Genomic DNA, 13,182 nt, shown 5'->3' with positions numbered 1-13,182 from the left:
TAAAACTTACTTCTGTTGTCATGATGTCTAACATTACTAGTACCTCCATTCCCTTTATTTGTATTAGTATTAGTTGAATTCGATCCAGTACGAACAGTTAATCTATAACCATTATATTGTAAATATTTAATCAATTCATGGGTTAGACGCCGATATCTTTTACGTTCATTATCTGTTAATATATCATATGGTACTAGTAGTTGATGTACTCCACCACCTGAAGAGAAAATGAAAATTTGCAATAAAGTAGATTTTTACTGATTATTAAGAATATAAACACAGTATTTTGGATGAAATAAACGGATTTATAATAGAATCCTTTAGTTAATTTAGGAGATTATGGTTTATTATCTCCTTATTTGTTAATTTTTCCTCAAATGTCTCTCTGACGATTAATCCAAGAAAATTTGATTAGGTCGGAATTCAGTGGTTATGTGACTCATTCAAATATTCATTTTGACAAAGAAAATGTCAGCAAAGTATATAAATACTGTAATAGAGTTGTGTGATATTTTACAAGAGTTTGTTACGTATCAAAGGTATTCATATTTGGGACCATGGTGAACGTTTTAAAGACCAATTAAAAGTATATTCCGAACTAAAGAAGTATAGATATTATTATCATATCGAACGAAAACGTTGACAAATGACCTAGTTTCACGAATGAAATGATGTTTCAGAAATTAAAAAGTCACAGAAAGTATGTGGTTGAGTTTACTGATTGTACCAAACGTATGGATAATTGGATAATAGATACAAGAACCTTGGCCATAGATTTTGAGAACACAAATTGAAGCGCAAATCAATTAATCAGTAAATTATATTTAAAGAGAACACATTCAAAATAAATATACCAAATTGGTCTGTTGGTTTATCCGATTTCACTAAGAAGCTATATATGTGAGTTGATTCTTATTGAAATTATGATCAAATGATTAGATGATGCATGAAATCTGGGGATCAAAAACACAAAATTATCTGCAATACCATAGTTACTGAGGAAATATATGCAATGTACTATAAGCCTGAACTCGTAAGGTATCTACTGTATCCACCGTGCTCCGACAGTCAAAAAGCCTGCTTTTTAGGATGGATATATAAAGTTGTTCACAACAAACTATGACAATCTACATGACAATAATCGAAGTACAATAAGCAATAATCTATGAGATCATTCAAACACGAACCTCTATAGTTAATGTTTCAAACAACATATCAGTTGATTACATAAAATAAGTAATTTTAAAAATACTAATTTCTTTGATCATTATATAACATGTATATATAAACTTCAATTAGTAACTGCTCACCAATTGCTTCGAGATCACTCATTTTTTGTCTGGCCCATATATTATGTGCATTATCAGCTAGACGTTCAGCCATATTTAACATTTCTTTGGTAACATTTACACCACGTAAATCTTTTGGACTCGGATTATAATTTAACAAATTATCACTCTATAGATAAAAAATTTGCGGAGATAAATGAATAAATGTTAATGAATCATTATTAATTCATATTATAAACGGACGGTTATTTCAATATCATTCATTTGTTAACTTAATGTTTCAATTAAGTATCGAAATACTGATGTCTGTTTAATATTTCCTGAAAATAAAACTACTTAATTACTATTTGGTGTATGACGAAACAAAGATTGGTGTTACTCGAAACAAAGACGTAAAGACTGTATATGGAGAGGATAATATGCACCAACCGAAAACCCATAATTGATTCAAGCGACATTGAAAATTTCAATGCGATTTATATCAATTTTAATTTCTGGTCAACGAAAAAATTCAATGCCCCTCAGAGTCCTTCTAGAGTTACTACCGGTCTGAAGCCAGGGTAAAGAAGGATAGGGCGAGTTTAGTATTCTCATTCCATAAAAACTAACATTGTTAACGAAACTCCAACCAGATAAATTTGAATAAATTGAACTGGGATAGGTCGATATTAATTAATCTGTAATTGAAGATTCAAAGCAATACATGGTTGTTGAATGGATTAAATAGGATAACAGTTTCCTTATACTGCTAATCGACCGTTATTGAAGCATGTGGAGCATTGAATATCGACTAGATATCTGAACAGCACATTTATTACTAGAATCAGTCTGAAGGTTCTGTGTTTAGTCTCATATATGGGATTTCAGATATTCATTGTTGAAAAATTATAACGTGAAACGAAAAAAATTTTATTGTCTCATCGTTTTTCAAGTTTCTTTTCAGGTTATATCACTCTATAATAGAAATCATCTCTGAAAAGATGAAATCTCTTCACATAATTTTACCGATCTATCAATATACCTTATTAGTTAAATTATCAATGATTGTAAACAGAATGAGAAATTAAAGAATTTCCTTTAAAAATGACAAGCATTACCTTTTTTAAATTCTACTTCAAAAACATAGAAAAGTTATGTTGTCGAAAATTCCCAGATAATATCATCAAAAATATGTCTGTTTGAGAAAAAAATAAAAAGAAGAAGACGTACTGTAATCGTTTGTCTACGTATGTGTTTTGTATCACCAGGTGTATCACGGTAACGATTTTCATCACCATCAACAGACCAACCACAAGCTAACATCGTTTTTAGTGTATCTGTTACAGGATGAATGTACCTCATTTGCTCCTATGCAAAGAAGAAATAATAAAATAGCTTAGTTTCTAAAAAATAACCAGTATACATGAGTAAGTAAATAAATGTATGCATGTATCAATTTTAGATGTCTGAATGGAAAAAAACACTTGTTATTAACTGGTACTTCTAATAACAAAGTTTTGTAACGTATTGTTCATTTTAACAGTTTCTATTTCTCTGATCAATACTTTATTGTTCAATATATAATACTGTAGATCCTTTAGAAGTCAGTGGAATCGGAGAAACAAGTAAATTTCTAAACCAATTATGCCTTACTTTGGATAACGGGTAACACTGTTAAGCAAATTAAACACGATGAAATTTTTTCTGACTTTACTTAATGACACTTGTTCCTATACTTTTGGAACAGATGAAAATGGTTTCTATTTGTCAAAATGAACTATTATATAAAAACCGCTCAAACTTGGAGATCTTAGTTGAATTTATATGTTTATTTCTTAATCATTGTTATTGGCCCGATTATCCGGAGGATTACTTGGCTAGAAATATATATGGCACCACCAATTAACTGCTCAGATCATTAGATCTACTCAAAAACCACGTGTTATCTTGAATTAACATCATTATTATTAGCTACACCAATATTATGAGTACGTCACTATCGTTTTTTTAATTAGTGACAACTTAATTATTTTCTTTACCCTAACGGCAATAATTTGTACGCGTTCCCTGTGATTGACTAAGTTATAATCACTTTTTCTCTGGTTATTCAATTTTTACATAAGTGGAAAATATCTGTGGTTATTCTTGATCAGTAAGCTGAATCGATTTATCTATTTTGCCCACAATATTATGTTTGCAAAAGTATTTCTTATTTGTAAGAGTAGTGTGTATATGGAACACTTGATGTATACGAAATGAAATGAATTCATCACACCCCCACAATGTTTGTCGTTTGTACGTAATAACAACTAGTATTTAACATAATATAAATAAAACATTCATACAATTTGTTTCAACACTTATCAAGTGTTTTCATTTATCAAAGAAACACCTGATAATAATCTTATATTAACATATCTATCTCTTATATCACAACTAAACATGTTGGTAAGCAGTGATTAGATTAGAAATAGACATTTTACCCTGTTGGCTAACAATGTAGAAATTTCCCTACTTCACATTTTTACTCATATTACTTCACGATTTGTATGGTCTCGTTAGACAATCAATTTTATTGTTGAGCTACTCTGCATTTATCCGTCAACAGTTTTTTTCCATGATAATTTTAATTTGGTTGTGTATACACTGGGACTACCAATATTATTTGTTAACAGTATAAATCTGATCTACCCAGTCGTATTACATTGATCCAAAATGAAATGCGAACTTACCTGTGTTGGCAATTGACTGAAAGAGCGTAAATTTGGGTGTGTTCTTCGAACTTCATCAACTTGTGCACCAAATGTATAACCCTGTTCAATCAAATCCAAAGCCCATGAATCATGGCAATGTTCGGCGAATCTCTGAATTAAGCCATTCAATGCTACTGGAAGACGAACCTAGAAATAATCAGACAGAACATAATTCATTAAACAAAATATTATAATTGCCCTATTTATTTCAGAGTGACAAATGTGGTGATTAGGATTTAAGTTACAGAGATAATCACTCTCTTATCATATGATGTCATAACCGTAAGCATTTCAGATTAAAGCCATGTCGTTTGTGCGGCAGTTATCCATAACAGGATGTAGGAAATGGTCGCATTATTTTGTGGATTAGGTAAAGTTAGACATCTAAGGCATTAGATACCAGCTCAGTTGTCTTAAATCTAAGCTTTTGCTAGCTAAAGAGGTGGTCCTGGATTCGATCCTCGGTAGGGTCGTGAATGTGTGCTACTAAGGAGTCTCACACTAGAATGAAACGGCCATCCAGTGATTTATGGTTTCCGATGTTGTCTGATTAAAATCAATCCATAATGTAAACTACGATAAAGTATATTATGTTAAGCATTTATAAACAAATGTGTGAACACTAATAATGGTACGACGGTACATTCAGCTGACGAATTCCAAATAATGTTCCGACTTCCATTGCAAGCTATAACCCATTCAGTTTATAAGAGTGCCTAATATACTGGCTATCGAAGTTTATTACTTTTGGATCAATAACTGTAGAGCTTGAATATGCAGGTAGATTGTTTTGAATGTCTTTTGCTTTTTCTAAATCGTATTATGCTAAAATTAATAAATTAAATCTATTTTAGCATTAGATAAAAGCTCTACTGAATAACTTTATTTCAAGTAAACAATTTATTGTTGAACTCAAATAATTAGTTATAGACATTATTCTTAACATTGATTATTAGATTAAATCAATTATACTCAGTAGGAATATATACTGTCAAGTATGTGCAAGATGACTACTGTAGCGCACCAGACTTACTTTTCATTGGGAACACAATCTATATTTCGTGGGACATTTTATCAATGAGTTTTCATTGATATAAAATACTAATAACATAAAAACACGTGTGTATAAATCAAATTTAATTGCTAAATGTAATAAAACAGAAGGACATTATTACTTGAGATGTATCTATAGGTTGAGGGCGAAATACATCGTGATGAACAAGTTCATCAAGTGAATCATTCGCTTCTAATTTAGGAGCTCCAGGAACTAGTAAAGAATCTGTGAAGAAAGAATAATTAAAAGAAAAAAAATACTTTTAATATAGTTAACTTTAACATCTTTGACTAATCATATATTCAGTTGATAACCGTTGGATGCTGGCTGTGGTCTAGAGGTTAAGCGTTCGCCCGCGAGACCAAAGGTTCTGGGTTCGGATTCGGCGGGCAGAGCCGCGTGTGCTCACTTCTGAGGAACCCTATTATAAGACGAAACGGCCGTCCAATGCTTTGGGGTTTTATTGGTGGTCTAACATGAATCGATTAATGATGTCGATAAAAAACCTATTAATCTCCACAACCTTATATTAATGATAACTAAAAATGAGGAGTATGTACTGGAATTTTTTAAGCGAAGTTAGGCTAAATTAAGCTTAGTAAAAAAAAATTAAGGTGCTATTCAAATAGATTGGTGTCTAAACTATTTTTGGAAATTAAATACCACAAACTTATTGTAAAATTTAATTCCCTCCATAAAATCGTGATGGAAAATGAAAGTGAACAATAATTTGCTTGTTTTCTGATTACCTTGGGGATTATAAAGAAATTCACGTATAGTTAATATTACAACAACGGAAAGAATACATTATTTCAATTACACAAAGATTCAATTGTGTACAAATCTTCTAAGTTTGAACTAATCTGATAACTAATAATATGAACACAGTAGAAACTTCGAAAATTAATTTCATGATAGAATTCTATGGTACTTAAGTATTTGATGCATCGGTGAAAGTAGAACTTAACTGGTTAAGGGGGGACTTAAAGTATCCGTGTACACTGTGAGCTAATATAGTGGTATAGTATCTAGTGTCCCAGCGATAAAGCCGCAACATTCACATCATGAATTTCCTTGTTATATTAACAGTTCCCCGAAAAGGAGAATGCAAGTCGCTCTGAAACTTAACTCACAACCGTTTTACTATTTTCAAGTCGGCATTTTATTCAAATAAATAGTTTCAAATATAATTTACTTCTGATAAATGACATTCATTATTATGTTGACTGGAGCGTGCTAAACTCATATTTACATTTTAAATGTAATCATTCTTATTATTAATTTCAACTATTTTCTATATTTTTCTTCCTAAAGACCATATTGTTTGTTGATTTATTCATCTTACCATCCATATGCATCACGCTTTTACATTCAATAATTCAATTTAGTCACGACTACATACCTCATACTTGACCATGCAGATACAGGGATAAAATAAATCGAAACCGGATAAGAAGCCACATTGCAAAAATTCAAATGAATATGTTTGCAAATCATTTGCGTATTCCGGTTATTGGACCGACCCTGACGGGAACATGTGGCTGGTGACTTTTATGAGGTGGAAAATGTACTTACATATCACTATGGACGTATGGTACGGAAGGTGTAATCTATACTGATTCGTTCAGCCTACTACCCACATCCCTGAAACGAAAGTTTTCCGTCTTAGATTCAACTACATCAGTTGAGGACGTGATATATCTGTCTTCCACCTCGTATATGTACATACATCTAACAGCTATAATAACTCTGACCAATCTAATTAGACTAACTGTAACAGTTCAAAGCTTCTAAGTGTTTTCAAATAAAACTGAGAAAAAACTTGATGAAAGATCATCCATGATATGTAAGTGGTGATTGTTTTTAATGACAGCTTAATTGTTAAATTAAACAACGAAAAGTAGGCAAGTCAGTAAAAGCTTTTGGCGATTTTCAAAACATCTTATCAGTTTTTTTACAAGAACAAGTATATACTAATTTGTGAAAAAAATGAGATGTATCTCTAAAACGTCTATTATATCTCGAGTCTTATTACTTAATCTGACAATCAGAAAACACTGTAGTTCACAAGGTGCAAGTGGAAACAAGAAGGACTGAGCTAGTGATGATTTATCGACTTCCCAAAACACGTTCCCTGAACAAGTCTTCAAAACAAGTCCAAAACCATATTGTCATACGACCGAAATGCACTCATTTATATACACAGGTTCACTGTAAACAAACACCGAACATAGTTCACCTGAACTGATATAGGGAATATATGCGTTACATTGAAATAAAATCACAATTGAATTAATTAAAAAATATTAACCAAAAATTATATCACCAATCTATCCAGTCATATCGCAATAGAAGTGCCTTATTACAAAGATACGTCAGTTTTATGCCAAAACGCAATCGAACGTACTCATTTGATCAGTAAATACTGACTGCCCAACATTTTGCCCTAAACTGTCATTTTGTTGACCCATCGCATTCAATTGACTAATTGAATAATCCGGTGGTAAAGCACATGCTATCGAACATAGACATGGTAATGCATAAGAAAATAATTCGGGTTCATATGGTTGTCGGGATAACTTTTCGAATATTAATATGAATAGATGAGCAGTGATACTTCGTTCCTCTTCAGATGCTGATGTTTCACCATCACCGCTACGACTACCTACGTTATCAGCTCCACCAGAACTAGCACCACTACCGGTTTCGTTACTGGTGCATCCAGAATCATCGTCAACTGATGTTGCACTATGTCCTGGTGAACTTTGTGCGCCACCTGTCCATCCATCTGAACTATAATAAGTTCCACATCGTTGGTAAAATTCTGTCAACGCTCGAAGTGATACGACGGACTAAAAAAATAAGTACAGAGAAATGAAATAATAAGAATGTAAATGCTTCCCAGTAGAATTAACTTGATCAGTATCAGACAAACAAGGTGGGATGATGCTGATGTAATGTAGAGATATTTTGTATTCAAGCTACAATTTAGGATTCTCTCTCAACAGATCAGTTATTTATAACAAAAAAATATAGCTTAATGTAGATTATTGAGTTTCCATAGTCTTAACATTATTCAAACAAGTATCATACTCAGCGAAGTAAGTAGTTTAATTTCCTCTCTTTAAACTAGGAGAATGGTTTTTATGTTGTAAAACAATAAATTACAATGGATTTGCCTTATCTAACTGTTCAAGTAGATTATCATCAGGATGAAAGCTATTTTCACAAACATGATTGTTGTTACAGATTCTCATAATAACTGAGGTTTAGTTGAATAAAGAACAAAAACTTAGGTCAACTTCATCCATCTGTGTAATATATTAACATGAATCTGTTTACATTTGATTTAGTTAACATTTAATGTTTCATAATATAAATAGCCATGTATTACAATCAATTCTTTATACGAGAGAAATTCCTCAACATCTACAATACTACTGGTTTGAATCCAGTAATTTCTATTTTACAAACCTCGGTGAAGTTGATTATCCATTTCTCAGCGATTGATTTACTAAATATATACTTAACATAGAACATAGAACTGTATGATAAAAATATTTTTTACATATATGAATGAAAATTAAACACTAGTTGAAACTTAGTCATTAAATTGTCAAACAAATGTGGCTTACTTCTTTTGATAATGTACGTAAATCAGAAACCATTTTCTTTAATAGAGCAGACATCATTGGTGGTTTAATTTGTTGCATCAAAGCAACTAAAAAGTCACAAACGACTTCACGTTGATGATTAGTAATGGATCGACATTTTGATAAACGATAAGCCGTTTGTAATGTTGCCTCAAATAATCCTCCAGTTGTACCTTCTTCGCCAAGATATTTAGTATGACGTGTGAGTAATGGCAAAACACTGTTGCATAAATAACGATTTAATGCCAAAGCCATATCACTGTCTGGAACAACAGTCTAAGTAAACAGAAACAGAACAATTTCATTACATAATGATTATAAAATAAAAATACCTACACTACATTTAAACTACCATATAAAATATATGCCTAAAATGAACAAATATTCAAAGTAAATACAAAAACTTTGCCTAAATGCATGGGTATGAGAAATAACAATCCCAAAAATACAAAACGTTACAAAAATTAGATTGCCAATAGATTCAAAGTATTGTTTTTTAAATGGAAATGAGGTCGCATTAGATTTTGAGTTTCAAGTAGGAACAGTATTTCAAGCAATAAACATGTCGGATATATGTCCACTAAAGTAATAGAGAAAATTGGTTGTGAATGTTTAACAAAATAGCTCAGTTTGTTGTTTTAGATTATGAACTAACGTTTATCGTAAATTAATAAGTGGAGAAAAATGGATTCAGGTTAATGTGTTTCTAAAAGTGTAATAAATTGTCTATATCTGTAGTTTTCTGTTTTTTGTGTATGATATGTTTGTAATTTTTTCATGTTCATCGAGTAAGTTATAACTAGTTGAAGGTTAAATATGAATATCAGCTTCATTATTCAGATAATTTTTTCCTATTTTTTGGATTCATAGATGCATGGTAGAACTTTTGTATCAGCTCCTGCATCTCACCAGTCGGTCGGCCAAATTAGAAAGCTACCTTAAAATATATAAACTTCAAAGAATAACATAAAAACCAGTCGTTTTGAGAATTTGATTTTATGCAATCTAAATATACATGATTCATCTAATAGACAAGGGATAATTCTAGTATTGTCCACCTTGAATCTCATCCTAAAGAACGTACAGTGAAGATTCTTTTCCACGTGGATGCTTTTAAATGCTTATTAAAACATATACATCATGTGCGACAAGATTTTTGTAATGGCGAAGAATGATTGCTGTATCCTAACCAGAAATTCAGAAGTGAATATCAGTGGATTTCATGCCAGTACTTTGATCACCGTGATAAACCATCGTTCCTGGCCATCACACTCGGTCCTTTGCTATTTCGTCTTATTCTCTGTAATATATGAGCAACATCGAAATGATTTGGAAGTGACAGAATGTGAAACAAAGATACAACTGAATATCCTGGTTCCTGAGAACTTTCAAGAACACTTTAAATAGTCGAAAAGCAGGTAAGACAAGTATACTTCCAAAAATGGAGAGTATTTTTGAGGGAAGTTTTTAAAAAAGTCTTTATAAGTGTATTTGTTGAGAAGACTGATGTTAATGTAACTGCGTAATTGTAATTCACCAATTGAAGAAATTTATAAATTTATTTGCCAAGTTTATTCATTGTGCAACATTTATAAATCAAGATGAGTTCCGTAAGCACTTTCTCATACTTTTGTGATGTTTTTAAGGATTTGAACTGTCATGTGATTAAAAAATAAATCTGAAGCTGTCTGAGGATCTTGTCAAAATGGTCATCATGCTATTATTTTTATTACTACTATTATTGTTCGGATAAGAATGCTGTTACCTCTTATGAGCTTCAAACCTTTGGATGAACCAGTCTGAGTAAGTGTGGCAGTAAAAAAATAAATAAAATAATTGTACAAATTTTTTTACATGATAAAAACAATTGTTCATGCTTTACACATAGCTAGAATGAATCTTGTTATTTATTGTTCTAGTCATTGTGATTAAATGTAAAGAAAATGATTATAATCAATGATTTGAAATGTTTATCACTGAATCGTAAATAAAACTTACTGAATCAAGTAATGTAGCTGCACGTAAATCTGGTAGAAAACCATTTTCTAATAATCTTAAGAATGTTGCAGCATCTGAAATTCCATAAACTCGCTCTAAAAATAACACAACTGATGCTTTATGCTCTGGCAGTAGACCAGGTGGCATACCAGCTTTATCAACCCATTCATCTTCTCCATCTTCATTAGTCTATCGAACAATGATGGGTGGAAAACACAAAATCTATCATATATTATATGTATACAAATGAAAACTAGAAATCTTATTAAAAAATGTTCAAATGCATAATGAAATATCCGAAAGTGAGTGAAAATATAGGAAACAGAGAGAAATAGTGAAATGTGTATGGAATTATATGTTTTGATAACCTACAAATATTAAAATAAAATGATTACTAGGACGAGTGCTGGCCTTTGAATATTTTCTGTTATAGTGTTATTACCAATGAGGTAAGCATAAAAACCTGATTTGACAAAAGTACTGTGGATTAGAACAAGTAATAACCATATGAATCCTGAATTGCTTGTTAATGATAGTTTTCCTATTAATGCATCTCATAGACGACTATTTTAATCAGTGATTTGGAATTAGCCCATTTCGCTTGGTGAATCTTGACTGATTTGAGTCACATCAAAACACTGAAGCTATCCATGTTTAATATTGAAATAAACATTAGTTCGTAGTCAATATTATATAGAAAAGTTATTTCTTGTTTTGAAATTATCTTATTTTGCGTTGACGATGATAATTCGAAAGTCTTCCCAATTAAAAATTTCATCTAACTCAGTATATTTATTTTGCGTTGAAAGAAATTACCGATTAAAAATAATTTTGATAAATGCAAGTTGTTTTTTCACAGCGTTGGACTTCTCAGGTTCGCATACTTATAACCTTAGAATATTCAGTTCACAGTAAACGTGTTATCTTCTGATTACTGAATGCGAATTCCGTAGCAGGATAAAAAATAATCCTTGCTATATATTAACCACACTCCTATTAGTGGCTAGCTTAGAGACTGGTTTCTTGATGCTCAAGTGAGAAATTATGACCTTGAAGTTCAACAGACTCTTAAAAAAAAATCAGGTATGACTAACGAATAGGGTAGGGTTATATGTTGTGTCTAACTTATAGTGTATTAGATTCCTTTGGATTTAATCGAAACAACTGATATAGTAATGTCAAATGAGGTTATTTTGATAAACAGAACAATGTACATAGTAATTAAGTAAACAGATATTATCAAATTTCTCCAAAAATGAATGAGTCATGTCATGTATAAGTGGACTTGATACGTATGTTGCTATCCGTTCACCTATTTTGTATAGTATGTAATCTCGCAACATTATGGATTTCTTTAAATGTGGGCATATCTCTATTTGTATAAGACGAGAATGGAAGATAAATATTCTATTAACATCTCTGATCATATGTGTTGGAAAGCGCGTGTAATTAGCTAATAATATAAGATGCAGCTATATATTATAGTAAACAAAATAGTGAACACACTTACCTGGACTTCTAATTTTGGCGGAGGTAATATAAATCTCAATGATAAAACTCCTTCTAAATCAGCCATACTAACAAGTGATTGTAAAATTGACCTGGCACGTATTGATTCACTTTTAACAGTTTCCATATCTGGTGCACAATATCCCAATAAATTTACCAAAATTGAATGAAACGTCAATATTGCAGCACCCAGATCAATGTAATCGGGATCATCTTCAGGCTGAATATTGGGACAGTGGAGAAAAAAAACCATGCTAAACATAAACATCGAAAGAATAATTTAGTTTTCAGATGAATATTTTTCTAAAGAATATTCTTGTTATCGTATTCATTCTGTCGTATGGAAATACTAGCCGCACATAAAAAATTACTGATCGATATGAGTGAGCGATTAAAGAAAACCCAGTAATCAGTAGCACTAGGTAGATATATCCGAGTTATTTGTACAGATCTACATCTACAAACGTACTGGCCAAACTAAAACGTTGCATCGGTCCATAAAACCACCAACCTTTGGTCTCAGCCATGCTGGTAGATGCAGACAACTTGATTGGGGGGTCAGTGTGACTATCGTAACCAGTGGTTGGAGACTCTGGGTAACATGGCTCAGAATCGATCACAATGGCGAAGATGTATACACTCTTTGTCTTCCCTTAAACCGTGGGATTAAAACTTTTCATACCATTATTTCTACGAACTAATTCCTTCTCCTTACATGAAATCATTTTTACTACCACTGAAGTAACTGCTTCTATGAATTTGATGTTCATCTGGTTGTATTAATGAGTTATGGCAACTTAGACCGATGCATATATATGCCTGGTTCTACATTGTAGATGACTGACTGACAAACGTATGATTTACTTCGACGCATTTTCAGAAAATCGCTACTACAGTGGATTGGTGAGTATTATGCCAGATGAGATAAGCAGTTCATAAAACAACTG

At 31.7% G+C, this 13,182-nt stretch overlaps 1 protein-coding gene across 1 annotated transcript in view; it reads right to left on the bottom strand.

Annotated features, from left to right (window-relative positions):
• Positions 1-13,182, bottom strand: part of RYR3 (Ryanodine receptor 3) — a gene marked incomplete at both ends in the record, with an annotated part of 166,077 nt that overhangs the window by 70,105 nt on the left and 82,790 nt on the right. The window contains 9 exons of the mRNA XM_012937167.2: positions 11-217; positions 1,311-1,458; positions 2,499-2,636; positions 4,001-4,168; positions 5,197-5,300; positions 7,483-7,927; positions 8,711-9,004; positions 10,727-10,915; positions 12,237-12,455. Of these exons, the coding sequence (XP_012792621.2) occupies positions 11-217; positions 1,311-1,458; positions 2,499-2,636; positions 4,001-4,168; positions 5,197-5,300; positions 7,483-7,927; positions 8,711-9,004; positions 10,727-10,915; positions 12,237-12,455 (1,912 nt within the window). The remainder of the gene's footprint in view (positions 1-10; positions 218-1,310; positions 1,459-2,498; positions 2,637-4,000; positions 4,169-5,196; positions 5,301-7,482; positions 7,928-8,710; positions 9,005-10,726; positions 10,916-12,236; positions 12,456-13,182) is intronic.

This window comes from Schistosoma haematobium, chromosome 1 (genome assembly GCF_000699445.3).
Source record: "Schistosoma haematobium chromosome 1, whole genome shotgun sequence".
NCBI lineage: Eukaryota > Metazoa > Platyhelminthes > Trematoda > Strigeidida > Schistosomatidae > Schistosoma > Schistosoma haematobium.
The sequence above is the reverse complement of the archived record's forward strand: the minus strand, read 5'-3'. Positions and strand labels throughout refer to the sequence as shown.